We start from the raw sequence: 21,648 nt of genomic DNA, 5'->3' as shown, positions 1-21,648 counted from the left end.
AAAAATATTATGGCCAACTTAGTGGGTGTGAAATGATATTCGTGGTTTTGATTTGCATTTCCTTAATGATTAATGATGTTGAGCATCTTTTCATGTGCTCTTGGAGCTTTAGTGTATACTTTTCTACTTGGAAGGCTAGAAGCCTAGTGCTACTGGCAGTCACCTCCTACCCATGAGGCAGACCAGAGGGATGGAGGGAACCTGGCCCTGGTGACATCATTTGAAGCCTAGATCCAGCCATACCTGCAGCAGGCTAACTTCAAAGGTATATATGCTGATTATCCTTTTGTCATTCCAGCCAGCTAGAGTTGAACATTTTGTCCTTTGCCACCCAGAGTCCTCCATGATGGAGACTGGGACTTGCCAAGGTCCCATGGTTAGTTAGAATTACACACTGGATGAGTACCTAGACCTCCTTCCTACCTACCCACTGCCTCCATGCCCCAAGAGGAGGCTGTAAGGAGGGGTCAGCAGGGGCCAGGAGACAGAAGCTGGGGACAAATCATGGCCAGGCATTTAGGGATAGAGGCAAGAGGAGTAGGAAGCAGATGCTTTTCTATCTGCCTGCCCCCAGAAGATTCTGAATTGAGATTCTTAACTATCAGAGTGTCAGATGCCCTTTAGAGGATATCATGGAAGCACAGCTGCTCTCCCCACCAGAAACACCAGGACACAACATTTTGCAGACAATTCACAAGTCTGTAGAAATTCCCACCGTCTCCACCCCCTCCTCCCACCACAATCCATCTTGAGGCCATAGGTGAAGAACTTCTGGTTTCTAGAACAAGAAAGTCAGAAAGACCCAGAAGCAGGAGACCTGAGATCCAAATACAGTCTTTCTTCTGACTCACTGTGGAGCAAGGAATTTGGGGGAAGGACAGTCCTGGTTCAAGTCCAGGCTGTGGGGGCCTGGGCAAGTTGCTTGCCCTCTCTGGGCCACATCTATAAAATGAGACTATTCTTGTCTATCTGGAGGGGGGTCGAGGGTTATTAGGTTCAATGCTGTGTGTCATGGACATGTAAATATGAGGGGCCCCTCTCCTTCCAATGTCCCCATCTCTCCAGCAGGCCAGATGGTCTTGCTTCTTCTCCTTTTGGAGTGATGCAATCCAGGGGCTTAGATAACATGCCCAGAAACCCATCTTCTGCAGAGAACGTCAAGTGGTTCATGAATACGAAATCCATCCCGGCCCCCCAGGTTAAGAACCTCTTACTCTGAACTCTCTCTCATTTATTAAGCTCCAACAACAGCCTCCTTTCTGTTGTTCCACTTCATTCCCACCCCAAGAGTTTCACACCTGCCATTCCCTCTGCCCAGAGTGGTCTTGCCCGGCTCTTGGAATGGCTGGTTTCCTTGTTATTGAGGGCTCAGCTGGAAAGTGCACTCCCCGCTGATCATCCATTTGAAATGGCTACTCCCCCACCCCATGGTCTTGAGAACATCACCATGCTTTATCTTTTTTGCAGCACCCATCAGTGCCTTGGTTATGTGTCTTTTTATTTATCTAATGTATGTCTCCTCATTAGGGGAGGGACTTTGCATGTCTTTGTTGTCATATATCCCCAAGGACTAGTGTCAAACATATAGTAGGAACTCAGTATATATTTGTTGAAGAGATGAATGACTGACTGACTGACTGAATGAATGAATGAATGAACAGGTGGGAAAATAGATGAATGGAGGGATGATTGAATGATTTGGATGGATAAATGAATAAATAGATGGCTAAATATGGATGGATGGATGAATGGATGGATAAATAATTAAACAAATGGTTAGACAGAAGGATAAATGAATATAAATGGATGGCTAAATATAGATGGATGGATGGATGGTTAACAGTTGGATACATGGATGGGTGGAAGGATAATGAGTAATGGATGATGGAAGGATGAATAATAAATATATGGATGGATGGATGGATGGATAAGTGGATGAGTACATGGATGCATGGATGGTTCAATGAATGGATGATACATTAATGAATAAGTGGTAGATAAAAAAGATAGATAACAGATAAAAGGATGGACAAATGAAGGAATAAATTAGTGGATGAGTAAATTAAAGGATAGCTAGATGGATAGTTCAATGGACAGTTCAAAAGATGGATGGATGGATAAATGGATGGCTAAATTAAAGAATGAGTAGATGGATGGATGTTTGCCAGACTCCATGCTAAGCACTTTATATGTTATCTTGTTTTATCTACACAGAAATCCCAGGAAGGAAGGAATGTTTTACAGACAAAGTCCTTGAACTTCAGAGGCAGGAAAAAATCGCTTACCCCGGATAATACAAGTAGGAGATAGTGGAGCAGGATTCAGACTTACATCTGCCTGACTCCAAGCCCTGGGCTCTTAACCACCGTGGAAATCACCCTCCCCTTCTCCCCTCACTTTGAGGGCCTGTACCAGCCACTGCAGCTCCCGTACTGATGCCCGTGCCCCAACAGCACCCAAATCACCCAGTGCCGGCCTCCAGGTTGCTCTGCTGTCAACCCCACAAGTCCACGGGAGCCCGTGTGAGCCTGTGTGAGGATCTGTGAGGTCTCTGCACGCATGTGTGAGTGTAGAATGAGGTGACTGGAAAACGTGTCCGTTCTTTGGGGATGCCCCTCAAGTACCAGTGACATTGCACAGCCAAAGACAGGTCCAAAGAGTCTCATAGTGACCGCCACTCTTTATAAGGTGCCCGGGGACCAAGCCCCAGCCTGAGGTCATTCCCAGTGGCTGCCACAGAATCACAGCACCAGGTCATCCAGCCTGGTCATGTGACAACAGTGAACCCGGAAGAGGAAGTGAAAGAGAACAGGGGCAGGTTGTGGAGGGGAGCTCTGCCAGGCAGCCGCCCAGGGTCATCAGACTACAGCACACAGAGGTTGTGAAGTCCATCCCCTGCCTCGGGATGGGGCCACGGAGGGCCAGGAGGATGGGGAAATGGAGCTGGGGGGTGGAGCTGCGTGCGTCTCTCAGTTTCCCCATTCAGGTTTCTGTCTTCAAGACGCAGGTGGCTGGGGGGTCAAGAGGCTGGCGGACCTCAGCAGCTCTTGTTGTCATCACTGATCTCCACGTAGGGCAGCCCCATGGGCCAAGTGTCCCGAGGCCAGTAGCAGACTTTGAGAGTTTTGTCCGGCATCTCATATGTGGCATCCACCATGGCCATGGTGACAATGCCGTAGGGGAAGGTGATGCTGATGAGTACATGCCTATGTGACAGGGTGATGAGGGGACAAGCTTTATGCTCCCATCCGCACCTCTCCCTGCCTCTCATGGATCCTGACCATCCCAAAGGACCTCCTGGACCTGACCTCCTGACTACACCGTCCCCCAACACACACAGACACACATACACACACACATCCCAGTATCTGTGCCTCCCCACTCTGCCCCCAGGCTCCTGCTCCAAGCTCTGGCATCTGAGATTTTCTGCTTCTAGGGCCCAAGACCACAGGGCAAATGCTTACCAGATGCTGTGCAGGTAGGAGAAATTAATCCACTGCCAGAAACTGCAAAGCAAGCGGTCACTGATCCAGCTAGTAAACGCAAAAGCCCATAAAACCATGGTGACCTCAATTAGATGCCGAAGCTCCTTATTACTGGTCCTAGGGAGGGAAGGAGGGAGATCAGAGCGTGACTCGGCTAGTAGGGCCCAAAGGAGCTGATGGGAAACTCCTCTATCCAAGGAGATGAGGCTGGGAGGAGGGAAGGATCAAGGGGGCAAGGGGGGAGAGGGCCAGATCTGTGCTAACACTTGCTGAGCACTTACAAGATGCCGGGTCCTCACAACAATGCTATTATTCCCATTTTGTAGATGAGAAAACTGAGGCACGCGAAATTAAGTATGTCCCAGCCCCACCCCAAGGTTACACAGCTAGTAAGTGGGGTCTGATTCAGGTTTATCAGAATGCGGAACCCGTAACCAACAAGGCTTTCCGTGTTTGTGTTTTGGGGTGTAAGTGTGTGTGCCCCTGTGGGTTGGTGCATGAGAATTTATGTCTATGTGGCTATGAGAATATGTGTCTGTGTGTGGGAGGGTGTATTCTCTGAGGCCATGTCTCAGACAACTCAAGATTAGAATCTGTGTTTCCCAAACAGCAGAGCTAACCCATTGTCCCTTAGGAAACAGCTTATCAGGGATCAATGAGGCAGTAACTCCTTTATGGGTAAAAGCACAAGCCCTGCCCACTAGCCTAAAATGGGACAGTTTGAACACCAAAAAAAAAAAAAAATCATAAGAATTGGTGAAATCTAAGGAATTCCCCGGCGGCCCAGTGGTTAGGACTCTGCGCTTCCACTGCAGGGGGCACAGGTTCGATCCCTGGTCAGGGAACTAAGATTCTGCATGCTGGGCAGTGTGGCCAAAAAAAAACAAAAGAAAAAAAAATTAAAAAAATTAAAATTAGTGAACTCTGAATAAAGTCTGTGGTCTAGTTAACAGTATTGTCCCATTGTCAATTTCCTCCTTTCTGAGGCTAGACTGTGGTTACATACGATGCTGCCATTGGGGGAGCTGGGGGGGAATCTGGGTAAAGGGTACACAGGACTCTGTACTATTTTTTGCAACTTGCTCTGAGCCTGTAATTATTTCAAAACAAAAATTTAAAAATATAGGATAGTGACTGCAATGGATTGAAACACTTCAGAGATATAAACACCCATGAGTTCATAATAATACTTAAAGAAAAAAACCACTTCATTGGTCCTTACTAGAGATGGCTAAGGCACCAACTCATTGCTCTGGAAATTGATTTTTAAAAGGGAAAGAATCAGTGCCCTATCCTGTCTTTCCTATCCAAACTGTATTTCAAGGTTGATGAGCAAAAGTCCTTCCATCTGGATGGATGAACTCCAGATAATCAATGCAGAAGGAATAATAGAATCTGAAAATCACCCTTTTGCACCCTCTAATGAGACCACGGATGGAGACGGCATGAAACAGCTGCTGGAATCATTAGGGGAAAGGTCAGTGGAAAACTTTATAATGAAGGGTCTGGATGACAACATCCGAATCTACTGATCAATCTTAATGGCACTAAATGTGGGACAACCATTCATCATGGGGCCTTAATTGGCTGGAACAAGCAGCACCCAGTGCCACACATGAAATGAAAAAAAAAAAATTTAAACTTAAATCTAGATCTATTAATTTTCAGGAAATACAAAAATAAAAAAAAGAAAGAAGAAAGAAAGAAAAGAAAGGAAGAAACCACAGGAATCAGTCGGCCAAATCCATAATGCAGGATGTTCTACAGGACAAACGATCGAGTTTCTGTTATCAAATCAGAGGCGTGAAGAAAGGGGGAGGGAGGGGGGGACTGCTATGGAATAAAGAAGGTCTGAGAGACTGTGTTTGCCTTCTGATTTAAACAAGACCAGGTGTAAGAAGATGTCTTTGGGAAACTGAGGAAAGTTCAGTGCAAAATGGGTATTAGATGCTATTTTAAGGAAGGATCTTCTATTCGTCCCTCTAGATCCTTCCCTACCTTTCTCCGCTCTGCCCCGTGCTTCAGGGGGCAGCAGGGGCAGGGGAGCTAAGCTATGTGGACCTCGAAATAAATATTCCAACAGTATCCTCCATCCACCCTTTGGTTCCCTACTGGGGCTCCCCATTGGCCAACCCAACTGGAAGCCCAAGGACAAGGGAGCCCCTGGATTTGGTCCACACAACCTCCCTGTGGGATTGGCTCAGGCTGGCTACAACCAACAACTGGAGGCCACAGCTCTTGCCAAGGAGACCCCCCTCTGCTAGCTCTCCCCTTCCAGATTCTTGCAATCACTCCCTCCCATCACTCCCCATCCCAGGTCTCCCGATGATCATAGAATCCCACCGTTATTAACACAGAGCTTCTAAATGATCCCTAGTGATTTTCCTACAGTCTGCCCTCTCCTTTGTAAAGAAACGTTTTATTCAACTCTCCTCAAATGGCCCCATTTGAGAGTGTCCTCTCTAGCCTGCTAAGACCTAGTATGGGTTAAAAATAATAATTCTTTATCAGGTGAGTGAAACCCTGAACAATGAATGGGTGACATTATATGAAATCTGGGGGGAACATAGAACGCAGGTCGGCAAAATGCTAATGTTTGTTGGGGCTGGTTAGTGGGCACATGGAGGTTTGTGATACAATGCTCTCCACTTGTATGTGTGTTTGGGGGTTTTCAGAATAAAGAGGACAAACTCTGCAGTCAGAGACAGCCTTAGGTTCAAATCCCGGTCCTGCCCCTATTTGGTGAATGATCTTGGGGAAGGGACATCGCCTCTTTAACACGGTGAGGTGTTTTTTTTTTTTGGTGTGGGGGGGTGCAGTTCTTGGAAGGGAAAGGGGAGCCCCCTCCCCGGGCACCTGCAGCCACCACCCACTTTTTATATTCCTGGGCCACGATGTAGACGATGTGCAGGGCAATGCTGTTGAGGGCGTACGCGTTGATCGTGGGCCTCAGGAAGGACAGGAAGGTACTGACCACGGTGGCGGTGATGACCAGGCAGATGTACTGGGGCCTGGGGAGAGAAGGGCTCAGCCGTGGGGGGTGGTTGGGGGGTGTTCCTGTGGGGTTTAGGCAGAGCCATAGGGCGCTCTTGTGGCAAAGATGGATGAGAAAAGGGAAGCTCAGAAAATGGACTTAAGACTCCCAGGTGGGCTCAGTAAAAGGTCTCAGGGGTCCCAGGAGGATCACATGAAATTTCCCAGGGAACCCAGGTGGGCACCGGCAGGGTCGGAAGGGGGTCCCGGGGTAGGGGATGGGTAGGATGACAAGGGGGTCTCAGGGAAGCTCAAGGGGGCTTAGTCAGGTTAGAAGAGGGTTCCAGACCCCAGGTGAGTTCAGGCGAGGGATTCAGGTGAGCCAGGTGGGATTAAGAAAGGAACTACAGGGGTCCCAGTGGCTATTAGGAGAGGGGTCCTGGAAGGCTCAAGTGGGTCACACAGGGTCAGGAGAGAGATTCAGATGGGTCTTGAAGTCAAAAAAAGGGGCCCAGGAGGATCCAATGAAAGATTCCAGGGAACCCAGGTGACAGGCTCAGGGAAGAGGTCTCTGGGCCCCAGGTAAGCTTAGGCATGGGGTTCTGGGACCCCATAGTGGGTTCAGACAGGGTCTGGAGAAGGTCCCAGCTATCCAGGTGGGATCAGAGGAAGAATTCCAAATAAGCAGTAGGATAAGGGGAGGACTTCCAGGGGTCGCAAGTGCACTCAGAAGAGGGGTCCCTGGAAGTCCAGTTAGATCACGCAGGGTCAGGAAAAAGTCCTGGGGTGTTGAGGGGAAGGATTCCAAACACCCCAAGAGGGCCTGGGCAGGGGACCCAGAGGATAGGTGGGCTCCAGCAAGATCGACAGAGGACCGGCCCTCGCCCCACCTGTTCTCCCCTAGGAAGGCAGGAAAGTAGCAGCGGGGCATCCATATGCTGTAGCCACTGGCCAGCAGCCACAGAATAGCGATCTCATCCAGCATCTGGCCCAGGAAGCTGAGTGTCATGTGAAGGTACATAGAGAACAGACCTGGAGCAAAAGACAAAGGCAGGTGGTCAAGGGAATTGTCCCTTCCTGCCCCCACTACCCCAATGTCCCAGCCCCCCACCTACCTACGACTGTGAAGAGGATGAAGATGACATAAATGTAGCGGGAACGTTTCTGGACATATGGGTGCGTCAGAAACATCATGAGAGGCCCAAAGATGAAGAAGGTGACATTGCTGAACTGGAGAAGGAAGGGGGAAATATGGGGAGGGGGTTGTCAGACAGAGGAGGGGGGGGGGCTGCCCTTAGTCATTACCCAGTCGGTCACCTACCACCTTTCAGGCAGTTAATCAACCCAGGGTCTATCCATCTTTCAGCTGACCTTAACAGCCAACCAGTCATCAGTAGATCCATAACTCCATCCATTATTCTATGGGTTCATTCATTCATTCAATGCATGTGGCAAAGTCTATCTACTAACTTTCCACATTTTCCTTTCGGCAATAGTGTTCCCCAAGTTTGAGCTGGGCGTCCAACTACTCAACGAAAAGACTACATATCCCAGCCTTCCTTGCAGCTCACTGTGGCCTTGGGACCTAGTCTAGCCAATGGGATAGGAATGTAAACGAATCTATTGCTTCCAGGTCCGTCCTTAAGAAGCAGCTTAAGGCTTGCACTCTACGTCTTGTGGACTGAAATGCAAACTTGGTGGTCATGAGTTGGCCTTGGCCTTGTAGACGAGGAAAGACAATGAAATACCCTAGTGACTCGCTTCTAAAAAACAGCATGAAGCAGAAGTGATGGGGCATGACTTCTGAGGTTGGGTCAAAAAAAGTACTGTGGCTTCCACCTGATGGTCGCTATCTCAGAGCACGAGACATTGGAGCTCTAGCCACCATGCAAGAAGACAGGGTACCCTTAAAGCTGCCATGCTGGAGAGACCAAGTGGAGAGACCACAGAGAGATCGAGAGAGATGCTGGAAGAGCCCCAGCTATTCCAGTCCCCAGAAGTTTGACTCTTCCCAGCCCAGCTACCACACACAGAAGTGAATGAACCTTCAGATGATTCCGGTCCCCTTCCCCCCTTCAAGTCACACCAACAGTTGCCAAGTGGAACATACATGAGCTATCCCTGCCAAACCCTATCCAGATTACTGATTCATGAGCAAAAATAAATAAATAAATAAGTGGTCATTGTTTCAAGCCACTAAACTTTAGGGTGATCTGTTATGCAGCATTAGCTAGCTGAGACAAAGAGGAAATATTACTGTGGGCTGGGGTAGGAGAGGAGAAAGGTGCATGGAGGCCAGCTGGTACAGCTATGCCTTGTCCAGAACCCCATGACTGCACAGCTATGTTGTCTGTGGATTAGTGATTTGCGTCCTTATAATTAGACATTCACAATGTTCTGGGGCCCAGGCAAGGTTTATTATTCCCAGAATCTTTTCTCATCCTCAAAACAATCCTGCCAGGTAGGTTGTGCATCACCACACCATAGAAGAAGATACTGATTCTCAGAGTGGTCAAATGGTCCAGCCCAGGTCACCCAGCCAGTAAGTGGAGAATCCAGGATTTGAAGCAAGATCCCACGTGAGTTTCTTGAGAGAAGAATCAGAGTGCTGTTTATCACAGAAGCAGAAATTGCTTCATAGACCTCAATCGATGTTTAATAATAACACGTGATTCAAATAACTAACAATGACCACTAAGAATATGGCAGTTATGGCAGACAGTGGGAATTGAGCACTCAACAACCATCCTCCCTTCTTCCTCCTTAACCAAACTGATTTGGTTCAGTATTAGGAAGACACATCCTTCTTGGGAGGCAAAGGAGAATAACAAGGGGCACAAGCTAATCTGATTCTCTCCTTCTTCTATGTAACAAGGCCACCGAGCTAAAGACTACATTTCCCAGATTTCCTTGCAGCTACATACAGCCGTGTGACTGAGTTCTGGCCAGTAAGACATGGGCACAAGACATAAGTACAGCTTCTAGGTTGTCTTCTTAAAGGGAAGGGGTGTGCCTTCCCCTTAATCCCTTTCTACTGGGATGCAGATGTGGTGGGATAGCTTCTTGAGCCACACAGATGACAGCAATGGCCTAGAGATGGGAAAACAACCATATAGAAGGAGCCTGGACCTCTGGTACCCCAAAGCTCTCACACCAGCCCTGGGGAGCTTATGATTGGATGTTATGTAAGAGAGAAACAAATTTCTATCTTCATTAAACCATTATTATTTTGGGTCTCTGCTACAGCAGCTGGACTTATGTCTTAACTTACAGATACCCCCTTTCTTCCTTGTTAAATAAACCAGAATTTTGTTCAGGCATCAGGAACACATGGCTTTTAGGGAGGCAGGATTTAGCCCCAGGGCATGGGTCATCCCTGTTGCTAAGGATTGGTTAAGGAATGAATGTGTGATATAATTCTGGCCAATGAAACATGATGGAAGATCTGATGAGGGGCTTCTGGGAAAGTTCTCTTTACTGAAATCAGACTGAGTGAAAAGACCTTTGGAGATTGTTGTGATGTTTCAGATGCGGCAGCCACTTTGCAACCATGAGGAAACAAGGTTGACAGCAAAAACAAATACTTGAGGACAGTGGTCTCAAACTTTTTGGTTTCAAGAACTTCTTATATTCTTCAATATTATTGAGGACCCTGAAGAGCTTTTGCTTGTGTGAGTTACATCTATCAAGATTTACCTTATTAGAAACTAAAACCCCAAAACTTTCAAGACACGTGACTACACAAGCCCACATTCGTTTGGCCATCAGATAGATGATGTCATCACACGTCATGCAGCCTCTGGAAGATTCCATTGTACCCTCGTGAGAGAATCAGAGTGGGAAAAGGCAAATAATACCTTCATATTATTATGAAAATAATTTTGACCTTGAGGAGCCCCTGAAAGGGTCTCAAGGACACCAAGCAGGGTGGTGCTTGGACAATATTTTGAGGACCACTTCTCCAGGGATAGCAGAGAAGAAAGATGGGAAGAATCAAGTAGCTTGATGATGTTGGGCTCTGAGTTAACCTATTCTGGAACCATCTACCTCCAACTTCCATTTAAAAAAAAAAAAAAGATATTGTCCTTTCTATTTAAGCTGCTTTAGTTGGGTGTTTTATTTGAAACCAAAGCATTCCAATGAACGAGCTTTGGGATCCAAGTGGTGTGGGATTGGATACATGTTCCCTTGCTCATTAACTGTGGAGGCTTGAGAAGGTAACTTCAATCCCTTAACCTGCCATCTCTGCATTTCTGACATATGCATAACGCCACCTGCCTCTTCATGCTGTTGACCCAAAGGTCCCCAAACCTCACTGGACTCATAAATACAATCAAGGTCACAAGAACATTTGCACCAGAATTTCAATGGCTCAAAGTCCCCAACTGCTGATGCAGGACTTCGATGCCCCTCAAAGTCTCCCCCAGATATGTTGGGGTCACAGTGAGTATCTCACATGGGCTCAGAAACAGGTGTTCTCATGGCCTCAATCCACCTGCCAATTTGAGGTCAACCAGCTTGCTCACTCAATGACACCCTTCCCTCCCCCCAAAAATCTTCCCCTTGTAAAGGTCTCCTAAATTGTCTGCATTCCATCTTAGAAAGTGAAGAAATAGCACCCTCTTCACTAGGATGCTCTGTTATTTTTCAGAACCCCAGTATTAACGATGTTGACTCAAAAACACAGGGCACAGTGGTGGGTGAGGGGAAAATCATTCACCTGATACAAGGTCAGCATCTACTAGCCTAGGTCCTGGGCACCTGTACAGGTTCCCAAGACAGGAGGCCTCCTGATTCCTGGAAAGTCCACAGCTCTCCTGGGGCAATGGTAGAACCAGCTCAAAGGTCACAGTTTGAGAACCCAGCCTTGGCAAACTGGTTTCCCAGCCCATGGTCCCACCTATGTCCTTGTTTTCCATGCCAAGTTCTCTGGTGTTTGTCAATGGACAGGGTCAAACACATCTCCAGGAGGGTCACCCAGTTCACAGTGGCTACCCCAGAACACAGAACACCCCCAACCTGCCCTGTCTGTATCATGAGACCCTACCCCACTGGAATAGACACCTATCCCAAAGCAGGATATCAGACTTTTCTTTGGGGAATTTGAAACTTGGAGCAGACACAAAGCCTGGGAGTCACCATAATTGTGTTGCACCATTGGTAACTCTCTAAAGAGGCCCTGGGATATTGTCATGATGTTTAAAATATGGCAACCATCTTGGCACCCACGAGAAGACAAGGGTGAGAAAAAAAAAGCAAATACTCGAGGGTAGTATTTGCCCTTCTGCTGAATCCTGCACACCTACCCTGGGTCCCAGCCTTTCCAAAACAACTCACCTTTCCATTTTCTAAGATATCCCACAATCTTTCCAATGCTTTCTTTCTCTCCCCCCCCCCCTTTGGTTTGTTTCTTTGTTTTGGTTTTTGCTTAAGCTACCTTTCTATTGCCTGAATCCAACAAACCCATCAGCATTGGTAATATTAGCTAGGATTCTTTGGTAGCAAGCAACAGAAAATGATTCTGGTGAACTTGCACTATAAATATAAATGTGTGTGTGTGCGTGTGTGTGGTTACTTATTTAATTAACCAAATCATTCATTCATTTGTTCGTTCATTCATTCATTCATTCATTTATTACGGGGAGCTCATTAATCAAAGGAATTGCCGAGGACAAGGAAAACCAGAAACCAGAACAGCTTTGACCCTCTAATGGACAATCTCTTCAGGGGGCAATTTTGGGTATGAATGAAAACAACTGTGTCCAGTCCTTCTGTCCAAGCCCAATCTTCAAATTCTGGAGAGTGTAGCCTGGGCCACATCCCATCCTTGGCCAGAGGAGGGGGACCACCTTGATTGACCATCCCACCGAGACCATAACCAGGTGGTTGATGAAGGGAAAATGGGGCCATGGATACTGAACGGGCAAAACCCCAAACAAATCTGATGTTCCCTCTGCCTTCAACCAAACGGCAGCCCTTGGGCAAATCAGGCATGCCTGAAGATGCCAAGCCATCCAGCCTCCCAAACTGTTAAGCCTCCACTTAAAACACGTCCGTGACTCTCATCTATAAAATCCAGATTCTTAAGCTTGGCTTATAAACTCCCTCCATAACTCACCTTTCTCCACCTTCAACTTTATAATCTGGGTGGAAGGAATAACTCAGTTCTGAATGAGCCATACTTACTCTAACCTCCAGGAGTTCACACATACTGTTCCCACTGCCTGGAACACTCTCATTCCCATTTACCCCTCTTCGCCAGGCCAACTACTCTGCCTTTAACCTGGGCATCACTTTCTCCCTAAAGCCTTCCTAGTCCCCCAAGGCAGGGTCAGGTGGCCTTCCTTTGTGCCCCTGTGCCATCCCACTTTCCTGACACTTGTCTGGCTGTTCTGGAACTGTCTGGCTCTCCCGCTAAACCTGGCTTTGAGAATGGGGACTGTGGCTTCCCGCTTCTCCATTATAACCTCAGGAACCAGAATATAGTAGGTGCTCAATAAATCCTGTCAGCTGGATCTCAAAATAATTCAGGTGGATCACCTGTCACACACATGAAAACACTTGGCAGAGGGTCTTGCATCTAGAAAGTTCTGAATAGAAGGCACTACAACTGTCACTTTCCAATCTCTTGACAGCCTGACTTTACAGATTGTTCTTAATCCTCGCACACCCCCTCAAAGTCCGACTTTCTAGTTCTTGTTTGGCAATGGGGAGCTTGAGTCTCAGAGAGGTGGAGTGATTTCTCTGAGGTTGCACAGCTCTGGGGGACTCTGAAGTTTGCTTTGACCCCCTGCTTTGAAAGATTGGAGGACTAGATGGGTGGTGAAGATGAAGAGGGTGCTCCCCTGCTTCCTGGCTGTGTGATCTGGTGTCTCTGGGTCCCCCTTTCCTGCACCAGTGAAATAGGAGAGGATCATCAATGCTACCATGAAGGTTGTTGGGGGCAGGGGATGCACGAGGCCAGGCATTGAAAAGCTACTTCGCGAGGGACATAGTTTTGGCTCAAGAAATACCAAAGGCTGCTGCTTCTCTTGTTACTGTTGAAGGAGATAATAATAACAGGCTTGTGGTTGGTATCAATGCTCCATGCTAAGTGGCCTGCAGAATGAAGACAGGCGTTCTCAATAACGTCCCTCAGTGTGTAGAATGAGGACAGAGCAACGGGCGACGCCTATGTCTAATGGGCTCCGAATGGCGCCGGGGTTTCTGATAGAATCAGAGACCACCCTGACACCAGGGTCTCCCTCTCTGCCCTCTGGGGCTGGGCCCCCGCACTTCCCAACCACCGGCCCCACCCAGACTCAGAGAGGCAGGCAAGGTACCCGCCCGAGATCATGGCCAGTCCTAAGCTCTGGACACAGGTGAGCTGGATTCCTTGGGTCCCAGCCCCAGCAGGTGCCTTCACTTTCATTCATTCATTCATTCATTCATTTGCTCAACAATCATTCCTTCAGTACCTACTATGTGCTCAAGGACCTTACCAGTGCCTGAAAACAAAGTCACCGCCTTTACGGTGTATCCAGAGTTTGGGGGATGCTCTGTGCTTCATATTCCTCCTCTATAAGACGGAGGCCCTATCTCCGAGCGCCACGGTGAGGATTCTAGAACTGAGTGCCACGGGACCAGGGGGGTTGGCAGTTTTGTTCACTGCTGCAAACCCCAGGTGTCTAGGACAGTGCCTGGCACACAGTAGGTGCTCAGTGAATTTTCGTAGCGAATAATGCACGCAAAGAATACGTGTCAATAATGCACATATGTGTGCATGTGCTGTGTGCCATGGGGTGACTATTACTCTAGAATGCTTTGATGTTTTGATCACCCGTACCCAGCAGGACGTCTGGTAAGTGGATGTGGCTGGATTCCTTAGGACTGGAAGGAGGAAAAGGGGGCGAGATGGAGGGAAGGTGGGGAGAAGGAGGAAGGAAGGAAGGGAGGAAGGGAGGAAGAAGGAAGGGGACTGACCTGAGTAGACTCCGCACCTCAGCCTTTTTCTCATTTACCCCAAACACCCTGGGCTAAAACCACAGCCCGGGGCTTGCCTGGTGGCGCAGTGGTTGAGAGTCTGCCTGCCAGTGCTGAGGACACGGGTTCGAGCCCTGGTCTGGGAAGATCCCACATGCCGCGGAGCAACTGGGCCCGTGAGCCACAACTACTGAGCCTGCACGTCTGGAGCCTGTGCTCCGCAACAGGAGAGGCCGCGATAGTGAGAGGCCCGCGCATCGCGATGAAGAGTGGCCCCCGCTTGCCGCAACTAGAGAAAGCCCTCGCACAGAAACGAAGACCCAACACAGCCAAAAATAAATAAATAAATTTAAAAAAAAAACAAAAAAAACCCCCACAGCTCGCACCACCCACTCCACACACAGCTTCTCTCCTGAGACACCGCTTCACTTAAGGATTCCACTGATTTCATTGTTTACTGCTTCATCATCTCTGTCCTCCCCACCGTACTGTGACTTCCATAAGGACAGGAAACACCTGTTTTATCCCCAGCTGTGTCCCCAACGCCTATCACGCTGGGCACCCAGTTGGCTGGCATGCACTCAGGAAAAATTTGTTGACTCAGTCAAATCAAGAAACGTGGCCGGGGGCGGGAGGGATAAATTACAGTTTGAGATGAACAGATACACACTACTGAATATAAAATAGATAAACAACAAGGTCCTACTGTACAGCACAGGGAATTATACTCAATATCCTATAATAAACCATAATGGAAAAGAACATGAAAAAGGGAATTCCCTGGTGGTCCAGTAGTTAGGACTCTGCACTCTCACTGCCGGGGCCCCGGGTTCAATCCTTGGTCGGGGAACTAAGATCCCGCAAGCTGCGTGGAGCGGCCAAAAAAAAAGAAAAGAAAAGAAAAGAAAAAGAGTATATATTCTTTTTATATATATGTATATATCTAAGTATATATATATCTGAATCACTTTGCTGTACACCCAAAACTAACACAACATTGTAAATCAACTACAGCAAAAAATTAAAAAAAAAACAACCCATGGCCAAACCTCCCCTTTTTCTTTCTCCCCACTGCCAAAGCTCAAACTCCCACCACCCATCCCTGGCCCTGTCACCTGCCGAGGACCCCCGTATGCATCCATTCCACTCATGCACGTGAGTGTCAGTGCTGGGCTGGGGGCGTGGAGCACCAGCCACTCTCCCTCTCCACATGGGACTTACTTGCATGAATTAAGATGCACACGACATTGTTAATCACTCAGTAACTGAGTGGCCTCACAGCACTGTGGATAAGTGAGAGACTCTGAGACTAGGTGGCCGGGGTTTAACTCTGGCACTCCAAGCATTCACACGCTTGCAATTCACATGCTGTGCAACCCTGGGAAGGAAATGTACCCTCTCTGAGCCTTTATTTCCCCCATCTGTAAAATGCGGAGAATAAGAATTTTATGAGGATTACAGTAAGTGCTATTTGTTAAACAAAATTAATGTCAAATAAAAGTAATGTATTAAAACTTTCTCATTTCTCTGTGCTATATTTACTTCTAACAACAACAATAATAATAGCTTCAACTTATTCAATGCTTAGGATGTGCCAGGAGCTGTGAGTTTTTTTAAATACCTCTATTTTTAAAATTACAATATAATTCACAGACTATCAAATTCATTCTTTTCAAGTGTACATAATCTATTCAAATGTTGTGCAACCGTCATTGCTAATTCCAGAACATTTTCATCACCCCAAAAGGAAACTCTGTACCCATTAGCAATCACTCTCCCTTCCCTTCCCCCAGCCCTTGGAAACCACGAATCCACTCTCGGTCTCTGTGGATTTGCCTGTTCTGGATGTTTCATATCAACAGAATCGCATACTGTGTGGTCTTTTGGGTCCGGTTTCTCTCACTGAGCATCATGTTTTCAAAGTTCATCCATGTTGTAGCATGTGTCAGTGCTTCACTCCTTTTTAAGGCTGAATCATATTCCATTGTGTGGATGGAGGACATTGTGTTTATCCATTCATCCACTGATGGACATTAGGGATGTCCAGTAGCTGTATCATCCTCTCCATTGTCCTATGAGTCAAAAATTACTAGCACCTCACAGAAATCCCCTTTTTGCATAGGTACTCAGTAAATATTTGCTGAATAAAAGGAATGAAGGGGGACTTCCCTGGTGGTGCAGTGGTTAAGAATCTGCCTGCCAGTGCAGGGGACACGGGTTCGAGCCCTAGTCTGGGAAGATCCCACATGTCGCGGAGCAACTAAGCCCGCGTGTCACAACTACTGAGCCTGCGCTCTAGAGCCCGTGAGCCACATCTACTGAAGCCCGCGCGCCTAGAGCCCGTGCTCTGCAACAAGAGAAGCCACCACAATGAGAAGCCCATGCACCGCAACGAAGAGTAGCCCCTGCTCACCCACAACCAGAGAAAGCCTGAGTGCAGCAACGAAGACCCAACGCAGCCAAAAATAAATTAATAAATTTTTTTTAAAAAAGAAAAGGAATGAATGAATGAGTTTTTCTTCCCTAGCGTGTACCACCCACTGGCATCCTATACTCTTGACTCCTGTTTATTGCCTGTCTCCTCCATCCCCCAGGACACCAGCCCCACGAGAGCGGGCATTTTTGTCTGCTTTGATCACCACTGCGTCCCCAGAGCTGAAACGGTGACCGGCTGCACCAATTCCCAATGAATGAAGAGTGAAATAAAGGGGTCATTTCAATCTGACCCCTGCGTCAGCCCCGGGAGGACAGCAGGTTGCGGATCAGCGATGCCTGTTTTTCCGAAGAAGAGAGGCCCAGAGGGACCTATCGAGTCTGGGTCTGGGATGTATCATGAGCATGATCACCGGTTTCATGCGTGCAATTATTCAATTAATCACATCTCTCCTCCCTGAGGGTGGGAACCATGCCCTCCTCGGTTCTGCGGGACCTGGCATACAAGAGGTGCCCTGTAATTAATTGCTGTTGCTGTGAGTTTTGAGGAGGAGAAAGGCAGAAGAGGGAGGTGTGGTTTAGAGCTCATGGGACCTGCTGGTCACAGCCAGGCGGTCAGAGAGGGGCAGGCCTCCCGCCTGGGTCACACAGCATCCAGGGAAGAGAGAGACTGGAGTTACTAGCACACTGCAGAGGCCAAGGCTGTCGGAAAAGAAGGTGGGGACGCTGTCGGAGGTGTGCACTGCAGCCTACGCCCCCCTACACACCGTCCCCGCTCTTATCTCCCTATCTCTTTGATGCCCACCCACCCCCAGACTCCCCCTACTCATCCCCACCTCTGTGCCTTTCCTATGCAGTTCCCCACGCCAGGCACACCATCCCTTTGTTCTGAATCTGAGCATCTGAGAGGGAGTTTTCTAGAGAGGATGAGATGCGGAGCTTCTGAAGCTTTGGCAGGATCCCAGGGAAGAAATTCAGCAGCACAGCTGCCTCTGGGAGCTGGGGGGGCCTTGAAACATCTCCCCACACCACTTGAAACTCTCCTAAGTTGTCAGCAGCCCAGAAGGAGGCCACACCTGGAGGCCACCAGGCCAAAGCAAACAGGTGCCAACTAGAGCGGCCCACACCTTGACTTCTGCCCCTGCCCCACCTGCCCCAGCCCCTCCCACACCCCCGACCTCTATTCCTGTTGGATTGCCCTTCCTGGCTCTTGGTTAGACTGTGAAATGCAGCCAGGTGTTCCAGCCGCCCCCAGATCATCAACTCCCCCACGCTCCGAAGTCAGCCATGGCTCCCGCATGCCCTCACGAAGCAGCACGCACTCTTTTGCCCTGCTTTCTTGATTTAGCCCCCGGAAACCTTATCAGCCCTTTTTCTCTCCTTCGTTCCCTCCCCCTCAGGCAGGCAGCCTGGGCGCTGGCTTGAAGCTACCAGTTCTCTTCTCTCACCTCAAGACCTTTGCATAGGCTGTTTCCTTTGCCCCATAGAGGTTAGAGAACATTTACTCATTCCTTAAGCATCAAGGTTCCCTCCCCATTCAACAAACAGAGGCCTGACGCTCCACTCCGTGGTGCCTCACCATCCCGCATCTGCCCCCTGTTTTTCTCCCTTTGCCACGAGCTGACTATGGGGGTGTCCGTTTCTAATTCTGAACCACCAGTCCAACAACCTGGGGGCACTGAGCCTCTCTGGGACCCCGGCATCACCCAGTATAGGTTGGTTTACAGCACTTTTGTTGAATGAATGAGTCCGTCAATGAATACAGGAGAAATTTCAAACCCTCCATCTCAGCATTGAAAACTTCATCTTTATCTCTCCCCATATTTTAGCCACAGAGACACACTTTCCCAGACTGGGTGTCCCTCTTTTACTTCCAGGACTTAGCACATCCTTTTCTTCTCTTCTGCTCTCTTTCCCAGACTCCTGCCCTACTTGGCGAGGTCCTATTCATCCTTCAAAAGCCAACGCCTAGGTGCCCTCCTCCAAGAAGCCTCCAAACACCTAAGCCGAGTCCTCCAGTGCGTCCTTCGTCTATACCCTGACCGTGTGTTGGGCTGGGCTCTGCTTCCTCCAACCCCAGGCTCTGAGCTCCTTGCATGTAGATCAACAAGAAAGCAAAAGATTCTTCAGAGAACACTGTTTTCCAATTATGAGCTGTGATTCCTAAGGGGATCGTGACAAAATCCATGTGAACAGATTTAAAAAATTTTTCTGCTATATATGTGGTCTTTCATTGACATACCTAGATCAAAAGCATGCTTTTAAAAACCTGCCTAGGGCTTCCCTGGTGGCGCAGTCGTTAAGAATCCGCCTGCCAATGCAGGGGACACAGGTTCGAGCCCTGGTCCGGGAAGATCCCACATGCCACGGAGCAACTAAGCCCGTGCGCTACAACTACTGAGCCTGCGCTCTAGAGCCCGTGCTCCGCAACAAGAGAAGCCACCGCAATGAGAAGCCCAAGCACCGCAATGAAGAGGTGCCCCCGCTCGCCGCAACTAGAGAAAGCCCGCGCACAGCAACAAAGACCCAATGCAGCCAAAAATAAATAAATAAAATAAATATAAAAAATCAAAACTAAAAAATTAAAAGCTGCCTAGTAGTTTGACATCTCTTCAAGCCCTACAAAGATTAGTGAAAATGTTATGGCTTTTGTGTGGTCCATGTGCTAAGGATGATGTTTCCAATTTTAAAAGGGACTTCCCTGGTGGTCCAGTGGTTAGGACTCGGTGCTTTCACTGCGAGGGCCCGGGTTCGATTCCTGGTGGGGAAACTAAGATCCCACCGTCCCTGAGGCACAGGAAAAAAAAAAAAAAGGTTGAAGGAGGATGTCATGGAGGGGAATTTTGCATGAGGGCGCATGGATGCGGAAGCAGCCCACATGTGAGCCAGCCCTCTCTCCGTGCCTTCTGTGGGGTGGGCTGGACAGGGAACTTTCTGGACTGCAGGGACTGCTAGGGAACGCAGAGAGGAGGAGTCCAGAACCCCACACCCTCTTCTCAGCCTCCAGGCACCAGCACATTCAGCCCTCTCCCATGTTATAGGGAAGGCCACCGAGGACCAGAAAGGGTCGGTATCTCTGGCTCAGGAGAAGCAAAAGCTGGGGCGACCTCAGGGACCCCTTGAATCTCAAACTCTTGCCTCCCAGATCTGGGAAGTGGTGAGGTCAAAGGTAACAGAGTCAGAGCAACCTGGGCAACCTGGCACTGAGCTCCCCTCCCCCCAAAAAACACCTCTCCCAGATATGCCAAGTTCAAATCCCACCTCTAAGTACCACGGTTACCCTGGGCATATCCTTCAATCTCCCTGAATGCCTGTCTCTTAATCTGGAAAATGGGATTAACTAACTCTATATACTATACATGCTGCCTAATTCCCAATGTCATGGTGAAGATTAAATGAGGTTTTTTCAGGCAAAATGTTTTGGGCAATGCCTGGCACACAGTAAGTGCTCAATAAAGGCCATTATTTGCGTGAATTCATGCTCACCATTTATTGAGCATGTACTATGTGCAGGACACAGAGCAAAGGACATTGCCTCATTATCCACCAATCCGGGAGCTCCAGGAAGGGAAGCCCACTGCCTTATTCACCACAGTGTCCCCAGCACCCCACACAGGATAACTGTACGTGTCTTTGGTCGCTTGCATCTTTCAAGCTTCGTTTAAATGCCATTGCCATTGAGGCATCCAAGAGTTTTGAGCCCTTCCAATGTGGTCCTGGTAGCAGGGGCTGGGTGAAGGATGACCAGCCATCCTGTTTTGCCTGGAACTGAAGGGTCTCCTGGGACACAGGACTTATGGTGCTAAAACCAGGACAGTCCCAGCATACTGGGATGAGTTGGTCACCCTGGGCTGGGGATACAGCTGCGAACAAGGCAGACACAGCCATCTCCTCCAGGAAGCCCTCCCTGATCCACCCCTCCACCAATGGCTCAGGAGCTGCCTCTAGGCTTCCCAGAAGCTGCCTGTGCGCCTCCCATTACAGCACCATCATCCTGGGTTGTGAACACCTGGAGTCGCACCTGTATCCTCTGCTCTGGGAGGGCAGAGGCAGCTCTTTTCCAGGTTACTGCTGCATTTCCAAAACCTACCACAGAGCCTCACGCCTAATAAAGACAGTCTAATGAATGAAAGCCAGAAGGCAGCAGGCCTTGCCTAACAGATGAGCAAACTGAGGCTCAGAGAGGCGGGCTGCTCGAGCAGGATTTCCCAGCGGGGAGGTGGAGGAGCTGGGGTTTGAACCCGTGTTTGCTGAGACTCTGTCCCACCAGTCCTCCTGCCGGCCCTCACTGTGTTGTAGAACTCGGCCACCAGCTCCAAGTGCTGGAAGTTGCTCTCACACCAGTCCACCTCCGAGCTCTGGTAGGCGAAGATGCTGGGCATCCTGACGCAGTGCCTGCCATCCCCTGGCTGCGTCTGGCAGAGAGGCGCACGAGAGCCTAGAGAGGGCCGGGCCCAGCCAAGGCGGGGGAGAGACGGTGGGGTGCCCCGCAGCAGGCAGAGAGGAAAAACCTGCTGGACGGCTCCCTGGTGGCACCAGGACAGCCTGCCCATTGTGGTGGCAGCCGGCCGCTGCCCTGGGCATAAGCAGAGGGGGTGGCACTGTCCAGGCGGGGCAGGGGTGAGTGGGGAGGGGGCCTCCCTTCCCTGCTCCCCCTAGGAGTGGGAGTTAGGGGGACTGTTTTTTGGAACAGTAATTTAAAATAATGGTGATGGGGACCTCCCTGGTGGTCCAGTGGTTAAGACTCCGCTCTCCCAATGCAGGGGGCCCGGGTTCCATCCCTGGTCAGGGAACT

The 21,648-nt window shown here is 49.0% G+C and overlaps 1 protein-coding gene across 1 annotated transcript; it reads right to left on the bottom strand.

Moving 5' to 3' along the window:
• Positions 1–3,037: 3,037 nt before the first annotated feature.
• Positions 3,038–21,235, bottom strand: ACER1 (alkaline ceramidase 1). The gene is made up of 6 exons (XM_061188852.1): positions 21,143–21,235; positions 7,574–7,688; positions 7,349–7,490; positions 6,359–6,496; positions 3,465–3,602; positions 3,038–3,206 (listed from the first exon to the last, which is right to left on the bottom strand). Exons 1-6 carry the CDS (start codon positions 21,233–21,235, stop codon positions 3,038–3,040), a joined length of 795 nt encoding a protein of 264 aa, XP_061044835.1.
• Between the last annotated feature and the right edge of the window lie 413 nt (positions 21,236–21,648).

This window comes from Eubalaena glacialis, chromosome 4 (assembly GCF_028564815.1).
Source record: "Eubalaena glacialis isolate mEubGla1 chromosome 4, mEubGla1.1.hap2.+ XY, whole genome shotgun sequence".
NCBI lineage: Eukaryota > Metazoa > Chordata > Mammalia > Artiodactyla > Balaenidae > Eubalaena > Eubalaena glacialis.
This window is presented reverse-complemented; position numbering and strand designations above follow the sequence as displayed.